The 27,266-nt window shown below is 40.8% G+C and overlaps 2 protein-coding genes across 2 annotated transcripts; one reads left to right on the top strand and one right to left on the bottom strand.

Annotated features, from left to right (window-relative positions):
- Positions 1-17,737: 17,737 nt before the first annotated feature.
- Positions 17,738-21,674, bottom strand: LOC112168826 (tryptophan synthase alpha chain). Its single transcript, XM_024305751.2, has 9 exons — positions 21,213-21,674; positions 20,572-20,718; positions 20,433-20,498; positions 19,920-20,028; positions 19,311-19,387; positions 19,112-19,189; positions 18,626-18,703; positions 18,190-18,249; positions 17,738-18,070 (listed from the first exon to the last, which is right to left on the bottom strand). The coding sequence occupies exons 1-9, from the start codon at positions 21,402-21,404 to the stop codon at positions 17,936-17,938; spliced, it is 942 nt and encodes a 313-aa protein (XP_024161519.1). The 5' UTR covers positions 21,405-21,674; the 3' UTR covers positions 17,738-17,935.
- Positions 21,675-22,694: 1,020 nt separating this feature from the next.
- On the top strand, positions 22,695-26,709 carry LOC112173030 (transcription factor UNE12). Its single transcript, XM_024310575.2, has 6 exons — positions 22,695-23,015; positions 23,744-23,863; positions 24,032-24,097; positions 24,879-24,944; positions 25,604-25,681; positions 25,767-26,709. The coding sequence occupies exons 1-6, from the start codon at positions 22,695-22,697 to the stop codon at positions 25,995-25,997; spliced, it is 882 nt and encodes a 293-aa protein (XP_024166343.1). The 3' UTR covers positions 25,998-26,709.
- The last annotated feature ends 557 nt before the right edge of the window (positions 26,710-27,266 follow it).

Genomic DNA, 27,266 nt, shown 5'->3' with positions numbered 1-27,266 from the left:
GACTTGAGACTGTTCTTTCCCTACAGAGAGACAAGAGGGACCGCAGATGGAACTGCAATCCCTAAAGGAAATGTTGATGGCAAAAGCGCCACTCACTACACCGAAACCCCAAATAATGTTTTGGTTGGTTTTGCTGATGTTGGGTACCTCTCTGACCCACATAAAAGTCATTCCCAAACTGGTTATGTATTTACCATTAGGAACACGGCGATATCTTGGAGATCAACCAAGAAAACTCTTGTGGCTACCTCCTCAAACCACTCAGAGATCATTGCTCTACATGAGGCGGTTCATGAGTGTATATGGTTAAGAGCTATCATTACACATATTCGAGGGACTAGTGATTTTAGTTCTACCACTGAAGAGCATACTTGCATTTATGAAGATAATGCAGCTTGCATCAAACAGATGAAGCTAGGTTATATCAAGGGTGATAATACAAAACATATATCGCCAAAGTTTTTCTACAATCAGCAACAACAGGCTCTCCTCAAGATTCAAGTGAATCAAGTAAGGTCTGAGGAGAATGTGGCAGATTTGTTCACCAAGTCATTGCCTAAGGCCATATTTGAGAAACATGTGAAAAACATAGGAATACAAAGAATTTCAATTCCAAGCTCCCTTGATTAATGTAAGGATTAGGGGGAGGTGTAGACGTCAGGGGGAATCTAACACACACATGTCATCCTCAAATGTAATAGGTGTGTTGTGCTCTTTAACTTCAACTAAGGTGTATTTTTTGTCTCACATGGTTTTTATTGTTACTTGGCAAGGTTTTTAGTGAGGTAACAATTCATGCATCATTTCTTCTTTGACTTGGCATAAGGGGGAGTGTTAAAGAAAAAACACATTATGTGCCTTTGTCAAAGCTACTGACGAAGAGGAAATCAAGGAATTGCAATTACAGCTCAATCAGCATTTACTATCATTATTGTAATTTGATATTTCCGTTGTAATTCTATCTCTATATAAAGGGATTATCAAATAAAATGAGCAGACCAATTCCCATTTTACTTCTACATATTTCAAAACTATAACATTATTCAAAAAATCTAATAATAATAATAATAATAACCCACACGTGATGCTTCATCTTTTTTTTTTTTTTTTTTGCAAAGTTCATCATCTAGTTTTTATTTTTATCTTGATTATCAATAAAATTCTTCATTTCAATTAAAAAATCAATTATATTTAATAGCAAAAGACCAATATAACCTTGCACATAAAATGTATGTGGCCAAAAACAAGAGTTCTGTTAAAGGAAAAGCATATTATGTGTCTTTGTCAAAGTGACTGACGGAGAGGGAATCAAGGAATTAGCGATTACCATCAATGAGCAAGGATTACGGATCAATAAGCATTTAATGTCATCATTGTAATTGATATTTCCATTGTAATTCTCTCTCTATATAAAGGGACTATGAAATGAAATGAGTAGACCAATTCCAATTCTCATTTTACTTTTACACGTTATCAACATGCTCAGAGCAAATAGCCAAGAGAAAGAAAAAAACGGAAACCCTAGAAGAAATTTTTTTTTCTACCGCCACCCCAAAACAAAAAAAAATTATTTTTCCCGGTCGCAAAGCCCCACAGATCCTTCTTCCGCCCATGAGCCTCACCAAGCCCTGCATCATCCCGCACAGACCGGAGCCTCACCTGCTCCCTTTCACCAGAGCCTCACATGCTCCCCTTCACCGGAGCCTCATCTGCAGCACCGATCCCCAAACGCCTGCAGCATCGATCCGCACACGCCCAGCCTCCATCCTCAGGCCCAGAAGAAGAACAGAGAACCAGAAGAAGGAAAAGAAGACCCGAAGAAGAAAGAGAAAGAAAAAGAAAGAGGAAGAAAAAAAAAAGGAGAAAAGAAGCAAAAAAAAAAAAAAACTGTGACCCAGCCCAGAAAAGAAAAACTGCAACCCAAAAAAAGAAGAAGAAAATAAACAGGCCTTGCGGCCCAGAAAGAAAAAGAAAAGAAAAAAGCCTTATGGCCCATTGCTGAAAAAAGAGGAAGCGGCCCAGTTTTTCTCAAGCCCAAAAACACGCACGCCTGCATCAACACACGCGTGTGCTAGGATCGTTTAATTTTCTCAAAACCAAGTATGTTTTTTTTATATTTTTGGTTGCCTTATTTATATTCCATTTTTCATATATCTTATTATATGTGTTATATATATTCATGGAACCTAAAGCATGAGCATTTTATATTTACTATTTTTAAGCATGCCTTGTATTTTATTGTTTATGTTTTTATCATGAAATTTTGAACATGTTTTATTTTAGGGTCGTTGACCAAAAGCCCCAAAATGAGCCAAAGTTATCCCACTTACCCCAGCAACAAATTTTTATTCCCACTAATCCAATTTCAATTGAAATAACAATTTTACCCTCAGTTTAATTAATGAATTACAACCACATCCCTTCTCTCTCTCTCTCTCTCTCTCTCTCTCTCTCTCTCTCTCTCTCTCTCTCTCTCTCTCTCTCTCACACGCTCTGAACCAGTGCACAATCTCCTTCAGCTTCGTTCTCTGGTCTGGATGGCTGGCGGAGAGACGAGGACGAGGACGATGATGACGTCGATGGAGGAGATTATGGAGGTGATTCTCGGTGAAGGAGCAGATCTGACGCCATCGATCGTCGTCGATGTTGGTGGATCAGCGGTCTCAATTCAAAGCAAGTTTTGTGAAGGCGTCGAACCGGAAGAAGAGAGAGAGAATGGTGAGGTCTGTTCCTTGACCGTCAACTACCACCGACAGACCAAAGAGCATCTTTTCCTGTCGCCGGAGCTGAGTGACTGGAAAATGCAATGCGGGAGGTGGAATCCGCGAAGAAGGTTACAGTCCCGTCGCCGGCGGAGTTTTCTGGGCCCGAGTTGTTGAACGAGCTGGAATCGGCGTCTGGGCATGTAAATTGGCTGTGAAAGGACAGAGCTGGCTAAGCTGCAAAAGGAAGAAGACGACCAGAACAGTTTTCAAGCTTATCAACTTGTCCTTTAAAACGACGCCGTTATGGCTGCTTCGTCTTCTCATTCTTCTTCTTTTTTCCCTTGGATATATGAGGTGCCAGAGATGTAGGTTCTGTTTTGGAAAAGTTAATTAGTTGGTGATCGGCATGCGACATTATACATGAGACACACTGTATATGCCAGTTGTATGGAGTACGAATTTGTAATCATTTGCCTTGGATATATGAGGTGCCAGAGATGCATTCACACAAAGATCTATATGACAGTAATCATCCATTCTTGAAAATTACTCTAGCTTGCCATCATAACTTTTTTTTTTGTTTAAGTAATAGGGCAGAAAGAAAGAAAAAAAAAGTTTTGAATGGGCAATAGACGTTTTGAATTGATGTAATCTCCTCTCTTTTTTTTCTTTAATCAAAGTTTTATTTGTGTAATTTTAGGAAGCCTGGTTCCCATTTCGGTAACTGAAACGTCTATTGGGAGGCAATATACTTCTATTGGCGGGCAATAGACGTTTTGAATTGATGTAATCTCCTCATTTTTTTTCTTTAATCAAAGTTTTATTTCTGTAATTTTAGGAAGATTGGTTCCCATTCGGTAATCGAAACGTCTATTGAGAGGCAATAGATGTCTATTGGGGGGCAATAGACTTTTATTGCCCTTATATTAGGGGGCAATAGGCGTATATTGGGGGACAATAAACATCTATTAGGAGGCAATACACTGTTGGGGCAATAGACGTCTATTGGGGGGCAATAGACTTGTATTGCTCCTCTATTGGGGGCAATAGAGGTTTTCAAAAAAATCCGGTAGGCAGCGGCCAGTGACCGGATTCAGGCGGTGGATGACCGGATTCCGGCAATCGGTGACCGGAATCCGGTAAAAGTTGACCGGATTCCGGTGACCGGCTCCGGCTAAGTCTCCTATGGTTTCTCTCTCTCTCTCTCTCTCTAAGTAACAATGGGGTGAGGGGTAAAATGCTATTGAAAAAAAAAATTTTAAAAAAAATCTTAATGGGGTATTAGGGAAGACTCCCTTAGAGTGTATTGGGTAAGAGGAAATTAAAAAAACTTAATGGGGTTAGTGAGATAAAAATCCCTAGAAATGGGGTAAATAGACAAAAACCATTTATTTTATTTACGCTTATATAACTATTCCTAAGCATGTTTTTATATTATGCTATTGTTTATAGTTAGGCTAAATACTGATTACTACCCTGTATTTTGGGTCCAAAATCAATTCAGTCCCTGAATTTCTAATTTCATCAAGAACACCCATGCACTTTCAATTTTGATTTAATAGGTCTAATTTGTTAGTCTTCCGAAAAATGAGTCATTTAACTTGTTGACGTGACTCATATATGGCCTATGTTTTATGATGTGGTGTTGAGGTGACATGCATAGTCAATTTAGGAGTGAGTCCAACTATTAGAAATCTATCAAATAAATAGTTTTTCAACAAATAATCCAACTATAACTTGAACCCATAACAGAATATTAACAAATTGGACCTATTAGATCAAAATTGAAAGTATAGGGGTGTTTTTGATGAAATTAGAAGTCCAGGGACTAAATTGATTTTGGACCTAAACCACAGGGTAGTAACCAGTATTTAGCCCTTTATAGTTTTACGAATGTTATATTATGTGTAGCATATATTTTGTTATATATTTGTGAAATTTGAGCATGCCATATAATTTATTTTTATACATGCTATGTTTAAATGTGCTATGGTTATTTTTAGAATGCAACATATACATTCCGTTTTGCCATGATAATGAAAATTCATGCGCATTATACACACACACTTACAGTGATAAACCATTTTCACATAGCATTGAAAAATGTGACAATTACGAATCTTGGTCTTGAAATCTAATTCACATTTTTGGAAAATAATTTACGTGGATGTCTTTATGATTGCGTAATTTATATCTTCTCTCTTGTTTATATAGATGGCTGATCCAACTCGACTTGAATTTGACATCTTGGACTCAGAAGGACTTGAGTACCACCGTTGGGTTTCCGATGTAGAAACTGCCTTTGTGGCAAAAGACTACACTGCCACTATCAAAACTCCCACTGACCCCAAAGACGATGGACCGTCTACTAAGGTGAAAGCAAATGCTTTAATGTTTCTAAGGCGACATATTAATCCTAGCCTACGTTGGGAGTACCTTCAGTTGAAGACACCCAAAGAACTGTGGGATGCCCTTAAGGAACATTTTTGGAAACATTCATGATACGTTGCTCCCAGAACTGACCGTTCAGTAGAATGAAATCCACTTGCTAGACTACAAAGAGTCAAAGACTTCAACAAGAACATGTTGTGCCTAAAGGCACGTCTCAATTTTTGTGGAAAGGAACTCACAGAAGATGATATGATCCAGAAGACTCTTTCCACTTTTCCTACTTCAGCACTTATACTAGCGAACCAGTATAAACTGGAGTATGACAACAAAAGAATCACAACCTTCGATAACCTGATCAACCTACTGCAAGTGGCTGAAAGGCATAATGAGGTTCTTTTGAACAACAATGCCAGATCTGTTGGGACAAAGAAAATTCCCGAGGCTAATTATGGCAAAGTGAAAGGTGGAATGAACCACAATGCAAAGCGGGTTGGACGTGCTGATCCCTACCCACGTGGCAACAATGCACCATGTGACAAGGGACGTGGGGGTCGTGGTATGGGCCGTGGAGGCACTCCCAATGTATGGTGCAGAGATGGTGGTGCTGGCCCTAGTGGTCATGAAAACAAGGTGCAAAGGGCACCTAAGAACCTTTCAGTCAAACAGGGTAGAGTTGGCAATGAACCATGCTATAGGTGTGGAGTCATTGGGCATTGGTACAAGAACTGACAAGCAAACAACAGATTAGCAGCCAATTACAAGATATATAGGGAGTTTAAAGAACAAGAGGCTCACTATATGGAAAAAGGAGGTCATGACCCAGACGTCAACCTCACAATTGCAGACTTTAATGGCAACAAGGAACTTGCTCAGTCAATTGATGCCCCAGATTTTAATTAATCTTCTTTATTTATTTTATTTTCCAAAAATAGTTGTGATGGCATAATGCTTCATTTTTAATTAGACTATTACTTGGTCTTGAAGTTTATTTCAATAATGGTTTGATGAATTAGATTTCTGAACAAGACCTTGATTTGATAATTGTTGGCTTATTAATAAATTTTAAATTTTATTCTGAAGCACTGAATTTATGCAAATTTATTTACTACACATATTTACATGGTTCAAAATAGCACTATAAAGATGTAAAGCAATACATCTAGAAAAAAAATTATTAGAATAAAAAGATTATCATTCTACTAAAATAGAAATACTCTAAAGAATATGAGGAATGAATCGAGGAGAACTTGAGTGCTCAGTTGATAGTGGGACTATCCACACCATATTAAGGAATAGGCAATTATTCATTGAATTAATAGCCTATAATTCCTCTGAGACTACGATGATTGGATCATCACAAGTAATAAAAGGGCGAGGAACTGCCAAAATTTTGCTGCCTAATGGCACAATATTTAAAGTCACTGACGCTCTATATGCACTAAGAGCTAATCGAACCTTTTTAAGTTTCAAAGATATTTGTGCCAACTGTTATCATGTAGAAACACACTATGAGAATGGAACTAAATACTTTTGTGTTACCTCTAATGTATGTGGAAGGAAACGCATTTTAGAGAAACTTATAAGTCAATCTAGTGGACTGTACCTTACTACAATTCGGATCATTGAATCCTATGTTGTCACCAACAATGAAATGTGGGACACTGACTCATACAGGCTTTGGCATGACCGCCTAGGGCACCCCAGTCGTGACATGATGATCCGTATTTTAAAGAACTCACATGAACATCCCTTCTTTCGAGTGAAAAATAAAATGGGAGAAAAATCCGCCACACTACAAGGTGTCGGTCCTAGTACTGCTTAAATGCAGTCTTTGCCTCTTGAAGTACTACTCCCTCCCTGTAGATACCTCTACTAGCAAGCTACTTTGCTACATCACTAAGCATAAGTAACACCCTCTTTGGGGGGGCCCACAAGCCATGGTGGGGCCCAACCGAGACATGTATCCCGTAGCCTGATGTCCATGCTACGCCACAGTAGTTGGAAGCGGCCAACACCTCTCCGGGAAGCCACCTTCCCGGATTTGCCAACATGCCTCCACAATATAGCTTTCTAGACTAGAATAGTGGCTTTAGCATCCCACATTGGAAAACAAGTGTAAGAGGGGAGGCTTCCTTACTTATAAAAGGGACCTCCACCCACTTAGATCATCATCCCATTACATCTCATGTAATCCTCTTGGGCCGCAAGACCCAACGCATATAGTTAAACATTCAAGTGGACGTAGTCTCCCACCTTAGTGGGAGACGAACCACTATACTTCTTGTGTCTTCTCTCTCTCTCTCTCTCTCTTTCTGTTAATGCTAGAAACTGGAGTCTCTTATTAACGTGAAAGAGATAGGGAGAGAGATAGAGAGACACAAGAAGTATAGTGGTTCGTCTCCCGCCTTAGCGGGAAACTACGTCCACTTGAAAGCTTAACTAGTGTGTTTGGGTCTTGCGGCCCAAGAGGATTACATAAGATGTAATGGGATGGATTTTATGTGGGATGAGGGGTCCCTTTTATAGGTAAGGGAACCCCTCTCATTTACATTTTCTTAGATGTGGGATGCAAAACCACTATTCTAGTCTAGAAAGCCATATTGTGGAAGCATGTTGGCAAGGCCGGGAAGGTGGCTTCCCGGAGAAATATTGGCCGCTTCCGACTACCGTGGTGAAGCTTGGACATCGGGCTACAGGATGCATGTCTCGGTTGGGCCCCACCATGGCTTGTGGGCCCCCCCAAGAGGGTGTTACTTATGCTTGGTGATGTAACAAATCCTCCATATTGTTTAGAGGCATGTACAAGTCCCCAAGTAAGAGGAGCTTCTTGGTTTGGGAGTTATAATCATGAAATCATCAAACATAAGTAACCGGGCGGCACGGAGCCCCTACACTCTCTCTCTCTTTTACGTTAATTAGACCCCTCGGTCACTAACATTAACATTGGTGCCATCTGTGGGAAGCCAACACAAAGGCTTCGTCACGTACCATGAACTTCAGTCAACACCGATCAAGGCTGGTCAACGCCGACCAACTCTGATCAAGGCTGGTCAACACCAACTCAAAGTTGGTCAACGCTACACCACTGGCCATCCATCTTTGGCCACGGCTGGACATCCACGGCTAGACAACCTCCGCTAGCCATCCACCTCTAGACAGCCTCAGCTGGCCACCTTCCGCTGGTCATCCATCGCTGGCCAGCCTCCGCTAGTCATCCTCCGCTAGCCATCCACCGCTGCCACCCTGGGCTGGAAGGCCTCTGCTAGCAAGCCCAAAGCACCAGCGGCCTCTGCTAGATAGTTCTGCTAGCAAGCCCAACGCACCAGCGGCCTCTGCTAGATAGTTCCGCTAGGGCGCCACTCCGCTGGCCATCCACAGTTGGTCATCCACAGCTTGCCATCCACCGCTAGTCATCCATCACTGGCCACCCTGCGCTGGAAGGCCTCCGCTAGCAAGCCCAACGCACCAGCGGCCTCTGCTGGATAGTTCCGTTAGGGCGCCACTCCGCTGGCCATCATCCGCTAGCCACTCTCCGCTAGTCATCCATCTCTGGCCAACACCGCTGGCCACCTTCCACTGGCCATCCACCGCTGGCCACCCTCCGCTGGACATCCTCCGCTGGCCAACCAAAGCAATGGAGCGTCATGCTTGGACAACTCCAACATGATTTGGGTACTTACATCAATTCCAACTCCAACTCGCTCCAAATCGGCATAAGATAAGTAACTATATCTTCCTTTACGCTCTTTCAATATGAGCTAGTGCCATGCCAATGCCATGCTTTTACTACATCTAAGCATGCCTACAATATATCTCACTTGACATGCATTTAGATGCTTCTATGACTTTAAGCATGCGTACACTATGTATCAATGTTACTAGTACGTCTACCATGCTAGATATTCCATGCTTTATGTCTCCATGACCTCTAAGCATGTTTACAACAATATCAAAAATGTTATTAGCAACTTTGCTACTAGTACGTGCTATACACACATGCCATGCTTAAATCAATGTGACACTCACTTAAACAAACTAAGCCATGTCTAGAAGCTTGAGACACTTATGACTTAAATTAAACATGCTCGGATAACGATTTGCTCGGGTTACGACTCGCTTGGGTATCGAGCATGGTCACAACTTGCTTGGGCCACGCCTCTCATGCTCGCACAGCGCCTACCCGCTCAACTACACCTAACTTGCTCGAACACAACCTAACTTGCTCAAACACATCCAACATGCTTTAATTAAGTTCCAAGTTCACAATGCTTCATACTATTCACTGGGAGCTACTCCCAAAATTTTATATGGACACCCATGACACTTGCCACTATCTATTGTACATGTTACATGGCGGCCATAAGATCCGCATAAAATTACTTGCTATCCTTATTTGTTCTTCATACAATTAAGCAAGATTTACATGTACACTATGTGAACACATTGTCTAGCCTCCGGGCACCATACTTTGTCAAATCTCCCTACGAAAAAAAATAAACCAAAACAGGTCTAGACTCCACGAGTCTATGGTCCACTACCAACCGCCAGGCGGTAAGTAGAGGTGGCAAACGGGCCACTAAGCACGAGCCCGGCAGGCTTAAAAGCGGCCCGGCACGGCCCAAGCGCGTTAGTGGCCCGGCACGACCCGAGCAAGTTAGAATAACGGGTCGGGCTGGGCCTAAGAATATTGGCCCATTGGCCCGGCCCGTTACAACACACAAAATTTCATTTTGTTTTTAAAAATATTAAAAAACTACAATAATGAGATTTGAATATGAGACATTTTTATTTAAAATCTCATGACAATTCCACCAATACTTTCTTTTATATTGTTAAAAATAATGAAACAAAACATTATATCCTTGTTTTGACATAAGTATTTTTTCTAAATATTAAATATATGTTTATTAATAAAGACTAATCTCATAATAATACAACTATAGAATGAAGGAAAGAATAATAGATACTAAATCTTCATTATATTAATAAAGATTAATCTCACAATAATATACTAAAAACAATATATTTTGAGTTTTTTTTTCTCTTTCTTTCTTATAGTGGAATATAAAAATAATGAAATCTAATCTTAAAAAGCTAAGATTAAGAAAAACGTTGTAGAACTTAATTTATTTTAATTTTCTAAATAGTTAAATAAAATTAATTGTTATTTGTTCAAATTAAGATTTTAAAATCGTGCTTTATAGTGGGTAGGCACGAGCACGGCCCGGCACAATATGGGCTCAGGCCATGGGCCGGGCCGGGCTTAATGTTTAAGTAAATGGGCCGGCACAAGCCGGTCACGATAATAAATGGGCCGGCCCAAACACGGCACGAAGCACGACTAGGCCCGCTTAAAATGGGTCGGGCCGGGCCGGGCCGGCCCGTTTGCCACCTCTAGCGGTAAGGCAACGCCTCATAATGACAATGACCGCTATGCGGCATTGCAGTCAAGCTTTTCTCCTTCGGAAAAGAGTAAAGGGACCGGTTAATGCAGCCCATGGCAGTCATTGATCCGGCGGTTAACCCCAGACGCTTGGGTATCAAAGATTAGGTTCGCTACCTAACACCCACTGCTTATACGCAGCTCCCCTCATCAAACAATTTTCCGACCATACGAAGGTCTATAGCCAGGAGTTGGGGACTCCTTGGAAGGCCTAGCAGGGGGCCCACCCGAAAGGGCATAAGCGTTCGCTCCGACAAAATTCTAGATGGACGACGCACTGGCACTAATTATGCTAGTTATACGGCACAAAGCTACGCTTAGTATCAACCCGGTAAGAAAACCCTCCTTTACTGGGGACTTCAGGGACTTGTACATACAACCCAGCATAATTAGCGACGGTTACACATGCCTCCGCGGCATCCCCGAGCTTCCTGCTCATGACCTCTAACGCTCACGCCTTCACGGCACCCTCGAGCCTTGCGCTCACGAGCTTTCCGCTCATGCCTTCCCGGCATCCTCTAGCTCTAACGCTCAAACCTCCGCGACACCCCCGAGCTTCCTACTCACGAGCTCTAACGCTCACGCCTTCACGGCACCCTCGAGCTTCCCTCTCACAAGCTCTCACGCTCACGCCTTCCCGGCATCCTCAAGCTTCCCTCTCACGAGCTCTAATGCTCACGCCTCCACGGCACCCCCGAGCTTCCCGCTCACAAGCTATCACACTCACGCCTTCCCACCATCCTCGAGCTTCCCACTGAAGAACTCTAACGCTCACGCCTCCGCTGTATCCCCGAGCTTCCCGCTCACGAGCTCTAACGCTCACGCCTTCCCGGCACCCTCAAGCTCTCGCTCACGAGCTTTCCGCTCATGCCTTCCCGGTACCCCCGAGCTTCCCGCTCACGAGCTTTCCGCTCATGCCTTCCCGACAACCCCTGAGCTTCTGCTCATGCCTTCCCGGCACTCCTGAGCTTCCCACTCACACCTTCCCGGCAACCCCAAGCTTCCCGCTGACGAGCTCTAACGATTACACCTCCCCGGCAATCCCGAGATTTACACTCATGTCTCCTCGACATAGTGCACATTAATGGAATATTGAATTCTTTTACCATTTGTCGTTTGCAAAAAATCGAATTCTTTTCGCTTTCCATTAATACTAGCGAAAACCAAACAATCACAAGCGTTCGCGTAGCCATCGTTCACGAATTACAACCGCTTGCCTTCATGGCACTCATGCAACTCACATCGAGCATAACCTCGTCCTTACTCGACCTCACTCATTCTCTTGCAAGCACCATGTGCATCATATGCAATTCATGTGCTTATTCGTGATATGTTCACACAACCATACGCATTCTCGAGTTTATACGTCATAATCGATCGTACTCGGCGCCATTCATATGTATACATCAACATGTATGATGCACATCGTACATTCGTATATGCCAACGCATATCAATGCAACTCACATTTGTTGCCCAATGCAACGAGCATTCTACATATGCGTGTTTTTGTCTTTGTTATGCAGGTTAACGAGTCCCTTCTTGCTTACGGAGTTTGGGGACTTGTAGGGGCTCGGTGCTGCCCGGTTACTTATGCTTGATGACATCATGTTTATAACTCCCCAACCAAGAAGCTTCTCTTACTTGGGGACTTTGGAGACTTATAGATACCTCTACTAGCAAGCTACTTTGCTACATCACCAAGCATAAGTAACACCTTCTTTGGGGAGCCCACAAGCCATGGTGGGGCCCAACAGAGACCTGCATCCCTTAGCCTGATGGCCAGGCTACGCCACGGTAGTCGGAAGCGGCCAACACCTCTCCTGGAAGCCACCTTCCCGGCCTTGCCAACATGCCTCCACAATATGGCTTTCTAGACTAGAATAGTAGTTTTAGCATCCCACATTGGAAAACAAGTGTAAGAGGGGAGGCTTCCTTACTTATAAAAGGGACCTCCACCCACTTAGATCATCATCCCATTACATCTCATGTAATCCTCTTGGGCCGCAAGACCCAACACATATAGTTAAACATTCAAGTGGATGTAGTCTCCCGCCTTAGCGGGAGACGAACCACTATACTTCTTGTGTCTTCTCTCTCTCTCTTTCTTTTATGTTAATTAGACCCCTCGGTCACTAACATTAACACTCCCATTATGCCTCATTGACTATTCAACGGCACATCACTCGTTTTGCGAAGCCTGCTCTTTAGCAAAAACAGGATCGAGACATTCCTATGCTAAAGACACAAAACAAAACATTCCATTCTTATAAAGGATACAAGGAGATATCTGTGGACCTATCCATTCAGAATGCAGACTATTCAAGTAGTTTATGGTTCTGGTGGATGCCTCAACACGCTGGTCACATGTCGTTTTATTGTCCACAAGAAATGTTGCATTTGCAAAACTCCTAGCACAGATTATACGCTTAAGGGCTCACCACCTTGATCACCCTATTAAGTCTACAAGGCTTGATAACGCTGGAGAGTTTACATCAAAAGCATTTGATGATTATTTCATGTCTATTGGGATCGATGTAGAGCATCATGTACCCCATGTGCATACACAAAATGGTCTCGCAGAAGCCACCATCAAAAGGCTACAAATGGTGGCTAGGGCGTTGGTTATGCGCACCAACCTATCTATATCTGCATGGGGTTGTGCAATATTGCACGCAGCTTTACTTATTCGTTTTGGACCCACTGCTAGCCAACCATTTTCTGCGTACCAGTTGGTAACTGGATATGAGCCTGACATTTCACACTTACACATATTTGGTTGCGCAGTATATCTGCCTATTGCGCCTCCACAGCGCACCAATATAGGTCCTCAGAGACAATTAAATATTTATGTTGGATACGAATCTCCAACGATTATCCACTATTTGGAACCCTTAACAGGCAATTTTTTTACCGCTAGATTTGCGGATTGTCACTTTGATGAGACAGTCTTCCCGTCGTTAGGGGGAGATAGGAAAAAAGATTTTCCAAGGGAACGACAAGAATTGTCGTGGTTTGTCCCAACTCTGTCTCATTTTGATCCCCGCACTTCACAATGTGAAAGTGAAGTGAAAAGAATAATCTATCTTCAGAACGTAGCAGATTAGACTCCTGATGCGTTTACTGATATCGCAAAAGTGACGAGATCACATATACCAGCTGCAAATGTGCCTGCAAGGTTAGAAGTCCCCAATAAGAGGCACGGTGCTGTAGATAGAGGCACTACAACCACACTTAGTAGAGGTGTGGTTGAGGTCGTGGCTCCCCAAAGAAAGAGGGGGAGGCCACTTGGTTCGATTGACTCTCACCCAAGGAAGAAGAGGGCGAGTAAGGCACAAACCGATCCTTTAATCATCAATGTAGAGAAACCCTCTCATGAGATTGTCTCTGATTATAGTTATGTCCATGAATCAATACTGGAGGATGCTCCAATGATTAAAATGATTCTAGAGAACAAAGAAATCACACTGGATTATGAGAGTGCGTATGAGTTGATTGAAAGATCTTCCATACACATTGATGATGTATTTGCATACACTGTTGCTCAAGAAATCATAGAGCTCGATGATATCGAACCACGCTCTATTGCAGAATGTCAACAAAGAGCAGATTGGCCTAAATGGAAAAATGCAATCCAGGCAGAACTAGATTCTCTGGCAAAGAGACAGGTATTTGGTCAGGTAATGCTAACTCCACCAGGTGTAAAGCATGTAGGACATAAATGGGTCTTTGTCAGAAAGCGTAATGAGAAGAATGAAGTCCTGAGGTACAAGGCTCGCCTTGTGGCACAAGGTTTCTCACAACACCCTGGAATTGACTACGAGGAGACATACTCTCCCGTAATGGACGTTATAGCGTTCCACTACTTAGTTAGCTTGGTAGTTTCCCAAGGACTAGAAATGCAGCTCTTAGATGTGGTTACTGCATATCTCTATGGGGATCTTGATTCAAAGATATATATGAAAGTAACTGATGGCCGTATATTACCCAAGTTAAGTAACTCTAAACTAGGGAGTGCGTTTGCAATTAGGTTGAAACGCTCACTTTACGGATTGAAACAATCAGGGCGGATGTGGTATACCCGTCTAAGTGACTACTTGATTTAAGCCCTTGCGTATTCATAAAGAAAACAAGTTCCGGATTTGCAGTTGTAGTAGTATATGTCGATGATATGAACATAATAGGTACTCTTGATGAAATAAGAGAAATCGCGAGCTACTTGAAATCTAAATTTAAGATTAAGGATCTTGGGAAAACTCGATTATGTCTAGGCCTTGAACTAGAACACCGACTTTGTAGAATACTAATCCATCAGTCTGCATATGTCCAAATGATGCTCAGGCAATTTAACATGGACAAAGTGCATCCTGCTAGCACTCACATGATCGGTCGAAGTTTGGATGCAAGGAAAGATCCATTTCATCCAAAAGAAGATGACGAAGAAGTGTTGGGAGCTGAAATTCCCTATCTAAGGGCAATAGGCGCATTATTGTACTTAGCCCAATGTACTCGACCAGACATTGCATTCTCAATGAACTTGTTAGCTAGATTTAGCTCAGTGCCAATGCAGCGTCACTGGAATGGTATCAAAAACATTTTTCGATACCTAAAAGGAACCATTGACTTGGGACTGTTCTTTCCCTACAGAGAGACAAGAGGGACCGCAAATGGAACTGCAATCCCTAAAGGAAATGTTGATGGCGAAAGCGCCACTCACTATACCGAAATGCCAAATGACATTTTGGTTGGTTTTGCTGATGTTGGGTACCTCTCTGACCCACATAAAGGTCTTTCCCAAATTGGTTATGTATTTACCATTGGGAACACGACGATATCTTGGAGATCAACCAAGCAAACCCTTGTAGCTACCTCCTCAAACCACTCAGAGATCATTGCTCTACTTGAGACTGTTCATGAGTGTGTATGGTTAAGAGCTATCATTACACATATTCGAGGGACTAAGTGGTTTGAGTTCTACCACTGAAGAGCCTACTTGCATTTATAAAGATAATGCAGCTTGCATCGAACAGATAAAGCTAAGATATATCAAGGGTGATAATACAAAACACATATCGCCAAAGTTTTTCTACAATCATCAACAACAAGCCCTCCTCAAGATTCAGGTGAATCACGTAAGGTCTGAGGAGAATGTAGCAGATTTGTTCACCAAATCATTGCCTAAGGCCACATTTGAGAAACATGTGAAAAGCATAGGAATGCAAAGACTTTCCAAGCTCCGTTGATATTAGGGGGAGATGTAGACGTCAGGGGGAGTCTAACACACACATGTCATCCTCAAATGTAAAAGGTGTGTTGTGCTCTTTTCCTTCGACCAAATTGTATTTTTTGTCCCACAGGGTTTTTATTGTTACTTGGTAAGGTTTTTAGTGAGGCAACAACTCATGCACCATTTCGTCTTTGACTTGGCACAAGGGGGAGTGTTAAAGGAAAAGCACATTATGTGCCTTCGTCAAAGTGACTGACGGAGAGGGAATCAAGAAATTAGCAATTACCATCAATCAGCAAGGATTACGGATCAATTAGCATTTAATGTCATCATTGTAATTGATATTTCCGTTGTAATTCTCTCCTTATATAAAGGGACTATCAAATGAAATGAGTAGACCAATTTCAATTCCCATTTTACTTTTACAAGTTCGAACTATATTGATCAATTTTGCAGAACACAAGTGTGAGATTAAACATTTTGAAACCACATGGGCCATTTACAATGTTTGCCCCAAAAATTATTTACCAAAAAAAAAACTCCAATTTCCAATACTTGGCCTATGCTCTTGGAAACACGTATAACTAAATTAACTTATGTTTGATAGGCTGACTGTAAATAAAATGGGGCCGTGACCACTTACCCGATTTTAGGCTAAAAATTACTCACTTACTCCACTAAGAGTTTTTTAACCCTATTTACCCAATCTAACAACTATTGACAGTTTTGAGCTTATTTTAATTATTAAATTACAATCATCTATCTCTCTCTCTCTCTCACACACACACACACATCTGCTTCCTCACCCAGACCACCGCCGTCAAGCCCTAGGCCTCGTAGCTTCCACCACCGCCAGCTACCAATGGGAATTTCTCGGCCATCACCGCCGCACTCCATCGTCGAGCCTACGCCTCCATCATCGTCGTCGTCGTCATGCTCGTCTGCTGCAACAAGCTCGGCGACTTCTCGATCTCGTAATTGGATTCGACGACTCGTTGGGGTCGTAAACGGAGAGGAAGGAGAGTCCGGAGATGGCGTCGAGGAGGTAGGATTCGGATCGAGCCTGGACTGAGCAGAGGGCCTGGACGGCGAGGCCGGAGTTGTTGGTGGTGTCGGCGTCGAACCAGAGGATGGGGACTTGTGGCAGAGGTCGAGGAGGAGGTGGCAGTTGGAAGGATTGGTTGGAAAAAAGTCCCGGCCGGGGGGGAGTGTTGCTGGAGCTTGCTCCGATTTGGTGCCCAGAGCAAATTTCTAGGTGGCCTTTTTTTTTTCTTTTTTTTTTGAGAATGAGATAGTCTTCTTCTGTTTCTATCTCTCTGAAGTGTTCCAGGATGGAGGTGTCGGCAACAATTGATGGAGGTGTTGGTCTGTTTTCACCGCCTCCGTGAAAACCCGAAACAAAACAATAAAAAGATTACTGGGGGGGGGCAATAAAATGTTTATTATGGCAATAATAAGATTATTGGGAGGCAATAATAAAATTATTTATTTGAATAAACCTCCGAAAGATTTTAAAATTCAAAACATCTTCATTTTTCACTAATTATTGATCCCCAATAAACTTGTTATTGAGGAGCAATAAATCTCATATTGGGGGGCAATAATATGATTACTGGGTATTATTGGGGAGGGGGGGGTAATAAAATCAGACGGTGGAATCCGGTCACAGGTCCCGGTAGCCGGATTCTAGATTCCGGTCACCGGTCGCCGGAGTCCCGTCACCGGAGTCCGCGGCCGGCCACTAGTCACCGGAGTCCGACAAGGTCTCCTATCACTTCTCTCTCTAAGTGACAAAGAAGGAGAGGGCAAAATTGTCCCAAAAATAAATAAATAAATACTTAATTGGATAATAGGGAAATAATCTCTTAGAGTGTTTGGGTAAGTGAGCAATCTCTTAGAGTATTTGGGTAAGTGGACAATTTTTAAGCTAAAATTGGGTAAATGATCATTTCCCCAAATAAAATAGTAGAGATGTGAATCATGAGATACTGGGGTCTTCATTCAGAATTTTGCAACAAAGTTCTGTAATTTAGTTTTGCAAGAAAATTCTGAGTAAATTACAACTGCAGGTTTGACCTAGATTCAGCATAATTGCTATATATAGGGGGAACTTTCGGATTACATAGGACTCATCTGTAGTTTGAAAAGAAAAATCTATCTAGAAATGTGATCAAAGGAGTGCAGACTTCAGAGACTTGGTGAAAATTGCCAGTTCCTTCAACCCTTCCTCGGGAGTTTTGGCATCACCCAACAGCTTCACCATTGCGCTACCAACAATGACACCATCAGCTCCCCACCCCGCTACCTGTAAAACATTCATGATTCAGTACCTTGATCGCAGTAAAGGCATGCATACTGGTATGAGATTAAAGTATGCAAACTACAATGTAGATCGAGGCGTTCTAATGTATATTAGATACTAACCTGTTTAGCTTGTTCAGGCTTTGAGATGCCAAAACCAACAGCTACGGGCTTTGATGTAGCCTGGCACATAAAAGAATCATATCAACTGTCTAATGTTATTTGAGCCGGCTGCTCAAATATTCCAGTCAGGTAATCAGTTTAACTATTTCTCTTAAACATAGAACTGTTCTTTTTGTACAGGACCTTAAGATGTATATGTATACATATATATGTATTCTAGCACAATTCCACTAAGCACCAAATAATATCAAGGTCTTGCTCAGCTAAAAAGCGTATCATGTCTTTTTTTCTTTATGCAAATAATCAAATGCCATTCCATCAAACAACATGGTTCTCATTAGGTCATGATGCACAGAACTGACAGAAGACTCAAATTCTCCACCAACAAAGATTTCTATGAAATCCTACACAGTTAGAAGTGACTAAGAAGACAAACCTCTTTAATTTCCTTTAAAAGGGCAGGAACTCGTTCATTCACAGATGCCCGGGCCCCTGTAACTCCAATTGAGCTCACCTGTAATTCAAAAAGATGAATGATGACATGCATTTAGCCATGTGATATTGATCTCCGGATGGTCGGATACAGAAGAGAGAATCTTCATAAACAAAAGATATATGTTCATGTAGCAAACACAACTTGTGAATTTTCTACCAAGAGGTGTTTAGCTTACACAAGAAAAAGAAAACTTTGCAAAACCCACATTCAGACCTCACTTCCATGATACCAAGAATAGCTACTACAGTACTACACAATAGCTTCACTTTTCTAATCAAGCCAAATGATGAAACTTTTTCATAACACAACAGTTTCTTAAGTCTACTAAGAGCATATTTACCAAGAATACATGTGCTATTATCATGATGTATGACAAAAGACCAAGATTTCAAAATCAATTTGAGGACAGAAGAAAAGGAGTCTCACCAGGTACAAAAACCCTTCGGAAGCTTCAGCGATGGCCTTCATTCGCTCCATTGGAGTGGTGGGTGTAGTTAGTAATACCTGTAAACCATACAAGCAGATCCAAAGTATTACAATCATATCCAAAAGTGAGTACAAAGCCTTTTAAAGTACTGTTCACAGTCTGAAAAGAATGCAAAAGAAAAGTTATTGAGAAACGAACCAATTCAATATTATTTTTCAAGGCTTCCTTTCTCAGAGTGTCCGTCTCTTCCAATGGAACATCTGGAACCACAAGTCCTACAAACAGATATGGAATCACAAACATAGTCACATCTCTTATGATTTACATATATATAAATGAAAGAGAACTAAATACAAGACCAAAATTTCAGCACCCCGACCTTTTTTCCAATAAGGTCTGCACCCAAAAATATATAAAAAGGTTTGTGCTAAAAAAAATTATATTATACAGTCCACATCTCAATGAAAGGCAAATGAGCAACTAGAAACCACCAATACCTTGCAACTTGCTATCTTTTTGTAAGGTGATAAAATATATATTTTTTTGGCCTGAAAAACATGATGAACTTTCCCAAGGCCATAGTAATAAAAACTGGATGGTATACACTAACTATAACAATTTATCTATTTACATTAAGGGGTATTAATATAATCAGGGAAGATGCATATCAGTAGGTATAACGTCCTCCCCAACATATAATAAATGGACTCAATTACAATGTGTGTACATATCACATTGACAAGTAGTTAAATAAATACTATCATTTTGAAGATTTCATAAGATTCAGTAACAATTACTAATACATACCATGTACCCCGACGTCTTTAATGATGGACATGAACTCTCCAACACCACGCTTCAAAATGGGATTGTAGTATGTGAAGAGAGCAATTGGGCAGGACAGTTTGGGAATCACCTGACCATTCACCAATATTTACATAATAAGATTATTCCAATTGTCATACTTTCTCTGCTAGCCGCTTCACAATGTGTATAAAGTATATCATGCATAACTTAATGAAGAAATATGTAAGAAAATCTGAGTGGAGCTCATGCTAATGACATGATAACAATTCTTATGTGTGCATCACAGAGATATGAAGTATGAGAAAAAATTAGATGCTTGGATCCAGCATATTTCATAGGTTGCAGCAACCACAGCATATTTCATTTTTAGTCACAGTAATAGTTATGTTCAGCATGCTTTCACTTGTAAGCAAATATGATATTACTACAGTAGCATAAGTTTCTTATATGCAAATTCTGGAAATAATATTTCAAGAAATTGGTCGGAAAATAAAAGATTGCATGTAAAGGTACCTCCTTCAACATTGCCAGGATTGAATTCAAATTGGTCCCTCTTGCCAAGGCACGAGTGGCTGCAGCCTACAAAATGCCACACAAAGTTAAAAGATTGTCAAAGAGAATATACAGAATGACAAGATACAAGACTATCAACCTGTATAACTGGCCCATCTGCTAATGGATCAGAGTATGGCACACCTAACTCGATTATGTCCGATCCACAAGAATCCAGGACCTTCAATGCTTCTGCGGTGACCGATAGATCAGGATCACCGGCAGTAATGTAAGGGATTAATGCAACCTGCGGAAAAACACATCTTGATCAAAACAACATACCCTCATAAACAAACACTTCCCATCTAAAACCAACCACAAATCCTGATCCTCAAATAAAATTCATCTGAGAAACCTAAATACTAGGATACTTAACTGATCTAAAGAGGGCACAACAAATAAAAACTTTGCTCAACACCATTCAAATCATATCTTCTGACCAATTAATCTAATGAACTGCTACAATTATGAACCCTTCATTCAACTATTATTTACTTCAATTAAAGTCACAGTCATACAAAGTGTGGATTCGAATCAATCAGCACCCTCTTCCCCAAACCCAATGTGGCAATGAAGCCCCCAGCAGCAAAATGTCAAAACAATATTGGCATATTTGCCTGGTGATTGAGGCCAAATGCAAGCCCTGCATTTGGTGGGTCTGCAAATTTGTCAGCGGGGCTTCAATTGAAAGCACATGCAAATAGTCCTGGCACACCAAATTCACCAATTAGAATTTCATACCTTGCCCTGCTCCTTCAGTTTGATGAAAGTTTTGGAGAGGCCGACGGTGGTGTTGGTGGTGGTCAGAGAAGCCATTGGAGTAAATTTCTTGAATGAAAGGGTGGACTTTTGAGCCGGAGAACGGCAAAGCAATGGGCTTTGAGGGCTCTTCACCTGAAGAACACCAGTCGCCGATTTAAGAGAAGAAGCCATTTAGTTAAGAGAGTATAAAACAATGCCAAGGCTTTTGTAGGGTTTTCACTTTCAGTAGTCTTCTCCCCTCCCCCGGGTTTTAGTACGCTACTCCCCCCGAGTCCGAAGTCAGCAGTACGTTACACTAGTCCTTATCTTGTATAAATCTCTCGGCCGTTGAATACCGGGAGATTTTCAAAGGTAACTTCTCTTCTCTTCTCGTAGTCTTGCCGGCACGATTGTATACCAGTTGTCCATTTGGTTAATGATGCTTACAAATCGCGCCTCAAAATCTTACCTTATTTTCTGCAATTGAGGTTGAATCTATTATTTTCGTCCACTCAAATATGAAAGTTTATCATCTGTCACTCTCTTCTCTTAAATATAATATACATAAAATAACGCTTATCAATAATTATGCCTTTACATAATGGGTTAATTGTTTTTTCAAAATGGTTAAATAATTTGGTGTACCTAATGTATTTTTTTTTTTAACAGATGAAACGGTTTATTGTCTCAATGAAACACCCAAAACGGTCAGAATAATACATACATGATACCTAATATTTTACTTATTTTAGAAATGAATTTGGAAAATAACTTTCTAATTTCACATATAAATATTTAGATAGAGTTTTAAGAATCCACCTTAAATTCAAAACATGGCTATTAAAACTTAATCCACTCCCCCTATGAAGTACTGTGTTCTGTCACAATACAATGCACATCTAAAAAGTTCTAATTTCAACTTCATGATAATAAAATATAAATCTCTACACGATTTAAGTCGATGAAATGTAAATCTCTATATAATTTAACATGATTAAATTTTACAAAAACAAATCCTCATACAGATCTTTTAATTTACTAAAGTTATGTGAATGGCAAGAAACAGCCTCTTATCATATCAAAACATGTCGTATATTAGTTTGACTTCTTGCGACCTTTTTAGAGTGCAAAGTAACATTCCAAAGTGGGTTGTGGATCGTACACTTGTATTTGGGCCTAGAAATGTTACGGGCTGCACACTTTATACCTGGGCCAAAGCCCCAAATCAAATGGCATTGACATGTAATAATAGAGAAGTACGGCCCCTTTTACAGAAATAGAAACATTTTTAAGCAGGATAAAGCCACCCTCACTTTTCGTCTCTTCTCTCTCTCTTTCTCAGTACTGAGCAGAGCAAAGCAAAGCAACACTGAAAAGGCCTCTTCTTCTTCTTCTTCTCTATCTTGTTGCATGTAGTAGATGCTCTCTGAAAACCCTAACTAGCCCAATCCCTCCACCTCACCTCGACTCGGCCGATTCCTCATGGCCAACAACCCCTCCGAAGCTCAGGCCGACGATTTCCTCGAGCAAATTCTCGGCCTCCCCAATTTCGCCTCCGCCGATGCTAATTTGACCGGAGGCGACGGAGGCCTCGCCGGAGCTCCCTCCTCGATGATGCTCCAGCTCAGTTCCGGTGACGGCTCCGGCCACATGGGCGGAGGTGGCTACCACGGAGGAGTGTTCCCGTTAGGGTTGAGCCTGGAGCAGGGGAAGGCCGGGTTTTTGAAGCCCGAGGAGGCCTCTGGGAGTGGGAAGCGGTTTCGAGACGACGTCGTTGATAGTAGAGCTTCGGCTGTGAAAAATGTAAGATTCCCCCAACTTTTAATCACTCTCTTTTTGGCTCAAAAGTTTTCAAGTCTTGAAGTGGTTGAATCTGAGTGAATGGATTTTCGGGTGGTTTATTTAATGAGTTTAGAATGCTAATTGCCTGGTCTTCAGTTAGGTAGAATAGTTGATTTGGTTTGTTGTGTTTGTTTAATAACCAAGAAGACAAGCAAAAGAAAACAAGGATGGTAAGTTGGGTTTTCATTAATTGGATGAGATTCGAGTACTGTTATCTGACAAGAGGTAAAATACAAGGGATTTGAGAAATGGGAACTAATTGTCTAGCCAGAATCAAACAGAAAGCTGATGACATACATTTTTTTAGTCATGAAAAACCAAATATCCATAAGCATTCTGGAACAGGGGGTGGGGGAAAAAGCGGAAGCATGTGAAAAGTTATGGCTGTGCATGTGGGTTTAGAGCCGAAGTTTTTTATTCTGGGGTTTAAGGTAATTATAACATAATGATTTAACACATGCACTTCCTCATTTGAGTATAATTTAAGTTAGGTGTTCAGAAACGTAGAAATCAATTCAGTTAATACATGCCTTTTTTATTTTATATTTTTACAGTCTTTACATTTTAGGATCCAATGTGGTTTTCTTTTATATAGGTAGTATGCAATACCATTGCTATGTGAAATAGTTACCTTTTGGGTGCAGTGTAGGGAACTACTGTCCCTGGTAATAAATTGTGGCATTTTGCAGGTTTTCCATGGGCAACCAATTTCCAGTACAGTTGCTGCAGCACCGCATCCACCGGCTATGCGACCAAGGGTGAGGGCCAGAAGAGGGCAAGCCACGGATCCACATAGCATTGCTGAGCGGGTAAGTATCATAAGAAACTGTACCTGGATTCTTTATGAAAGTGTATACTATTTTGTGATCTATATCAAAGCTTGTTCCGGTGCTAGACCGTGGAACTATAATTTAAATTTCCCTTTCTGCCACCTTTATATTGTAGAATCATTCTTATTTGCACCTTTTTCTGTACAGTTGCGCCGAGAACGAATAGCAGAAAGAATTAGGGCGTTGCAGGAACTAGTTCCCAGTGTGAACAAGGTCAGTGTCATTCCTTTCATGTTATGCTTTTCATCTTTCTTCATGCTCGCTAGGAACTGCAATCATAAATTTGTATGTATGAGGAGGAGGATGGATTCCCGTCTTCTTTAAATTAATGGTCTTACTGTATGATATTTTTTTTTTTCTCCTTCCAACATGGAAAAGTGAGTATTTTTAACTCATTTAGGCTTCCCACTTTACAGTAACTATTGATCTATTATACCTCAGAGAAGTTTGAAGTTGTGAAATATTTTTCTGGTATTCAAATGTTGCAAGGCCAAGAGGGCACACTTGAATGAAACCTTTTCAAAGCACACTTGAATGAAACCTTTTCAAACTTTAAGACCACAATCAGAAGCATTATATAGCTGTACATCCTTTCAAATACACTTTACCTGGCTTGTTGTTCAAAGGTCCATTGCATGAAAAGATAAACTCTGGGTTTTGGATTGGCTGGTACTGTTTGCTTAATATAGTTAGGGTGTGAAAAGAGCTTCTTCAACTTCCATACTGGGGATTCCTTGTAACTTTTGAAAGATGAGTTTTTTCATGATAGCGCATTCCTATTAACCATTTCTATCAAGTTACATGGTGCATGGTACTATGGCATTCAATTAGCTGGTATAATTATAACTTGTTCTTGAGAATTGTTGAAATACTGGTATGTTATGGACTATTTTGCTTATTGTTGATGTTTCTTCAGATGTCAACTCAAACAAGCTGGCATTAAACATTCTCTTCTTATCTCCATCCTTATATATATCTACTTGTGTTTCTGCAGACGGATAGAGCTGCTATGCTTGACGAAATAATGGATTATGTGAAGTTCCTGAGACTCCAAGTAAAGGTATAGTAAACATAAATACATATCTTTTAACACTCTTTCTTCCCTCTTCTTTGTGTTATATAATTTGCAAGACAAGCCTTATTTCCTGTGATATCAACATTCTTCAGTTCAATTTGTTTGTCTCTACCATAAAATGTTTCCAGTCTTCCTTTGGGTATGCATATTATTCACTGGTACAGTTTTTTGAGTCCACAAGTTAGCTAATACTCTCCTATTACATTAGAGTCAAACAAATTATTTTCATCATCATAGCAAATACAGATAGTGTATGCATTTACGAGATTTGAACTTAATCAAAGGTCCTTGGAACTTGAACTTATCCATCAATAAAATAAAAAAAATAAAAAATCAAAAACAGGGTCTTTGGGTGTTTTGTTACTTATAAAGAAAAGAAGCAATAATTGAAACCCTGTTCCTATACTTAAGTTTGTTCTTTCCAGCGGGCAGATTTGGACTTCTCAATCTTCCTATAATTTGAATTTGAAACTTGTATTGGTAATATTTTATCAGTCAAGTCATTACCAATGGTAGATGCTTTGGTTTATTTTTGACTGATTTGTTAGGTTTGGGATTTGGAGTGGAGTAAGTCTTCTTATGATGATGAAGAAAGTGACAGTGTGTCTTCTTTTCTCAATACACTCAATTCACATGCTTTACAGGTTTTGAGTATGAGTAGATTGGGAGGAGCTGGTGCTGTCGCACCACTTGTAACGGACATCCCACTATCTTCAGTTGAGGTATTAAAAGAAAACGGTTTAAATTTGCTATTGTTTCTTTGTTTCTTTTTTGTTATCAACAACCATGCTTCTGTCCTAATCACAGGAAGAAGGTGGTGAAGGTGGTAGAAACCAACCGGCATGGGATAAATGGTCTAATGATGGAACAGAACGACAAGTGGCTAAGCTTATGGAAGAAAATGTTGGAGCTGCAATGCAGTTCCTTCAATCAAAGGCTCTTTGCATCATGCCTATCTCGCTAGCCTCGGCAATTTACCACACTCAACCACCAGACACCTCCAGCGTTGTCAAGTCTGAAATGAATCCCCCTTCATAGACCTCAAGAAAAAAAAAAAAAAGGGTATGCGTTCCCACTGCCCCATGGAAAACTCACTAGATGCTCTTGGGGTCCCATGCCTTATTTTGTCTTGTTCCTACCCCCATCTTTAGTTGGTTTGCTCAGCTTCAATTGCATTCAAAGTCAGATGCCATAGTTTCTTGCTTTTGCCTTTCTTTCAACTTTTGTCAAGAGAGGGTTCGATTTCAATGCTTAAAATATACGAGCAGGCCCTCCATGTCTTGCCAGGTTAAAGCAAAGGAGAAGAATTGTCAAAAGCTCACTGGATATGCTCTTCTTTTTGTATCAATGGTGAGGGTAGTGGAAAATGATGGAAGCCCTTTTGTAGTGGGACTCTTATTGTTGCTAGTGGGTTATGGGACCTTCTGATAAGGAATAGAGCAGTATATATAATATATTATTTTAATGTATTTTAGAAGATTGTAATGTAGAGGATGATGCATAATGGTGTTGTTAGTTTGAAAATGCTGGGTACCAGAAGTCCAGCAGGAATTGATAATCCTACTTTCGTGGGTGTGTTTCAAAAGGGGGATTGGACTTCTTTTTCTGTTCTCCTGAATCATTACAGGAGGATAAACCATTGACGGAGGGAGATAGTGGATGGTCTCATGTGACTAGGTCTGTAAAGTAAAAATGGATATGCGTAAGTTTAAAGCTTGATTAACAAGATATCAGAACTGTTTAATATCAATATCTTCCCATTCCAAAGTTCAATATCAATCTGGATTCCACCGTTCTTTAATCTTGCTGAAACTGTTCGGTTCCGATCTTCTTGATGCTCCTCCATTCATCATTTGGAATTGTTTGGTTATCTTATTTATTTATGTCTGCTTTTAGATAGTGCAGAAATTGCTTGGCTCTCTAAGGATTTGACCAGGTATGTGAAAGGACTAAAAGGGATGAGGGGTGTGGAAGTAGAGATGGAGCTTTGTTAAATCGGACAAATAAAGATGAATCTTAAATCCAAACCATATTTAGTCACTCTGGTTTTGGTTTCGGTTTGTTGAAAACTGAACCGAACCAAAATTCATGTCTAGTTTGATGATTATGGTTATGGTCAAAAACCAAACCTAACAAAACTGAACTTGTCCCTGTGTAGAAGCATAGCTTATCTGCGAGGATCAAACCTAACAATATCGACCCCGACACTATCGTTGAGGTCATCGTTCGGTCATTACGGTCGTTAGTCAGTTGGTAAGATCGTCATTCGTTCAGTTGGTCACTGAGGTCGCCGGTGTGTCTATTGAT

The sequence above is a fragment of the Rosa chinensis genome, chromosome 6 (genome assembly GCF_002994745.2).
Source record: "Rosa chinensis cultivar Old Blush chromosome 6, RchiOBHm-V2, whole genome shotgun sequence".
In the NCBI taxonomy this organism is placed as follows: domain Eukaryota; kingdom Viridiplantae; phylum Streptophyta; class Magnoliopsida; order Rosales; family Rosaceae; genus Rosa; species Rosa chinensis.
This window is presented reverse-complemented; position numbering and strand designations above follow the sequence as displayed.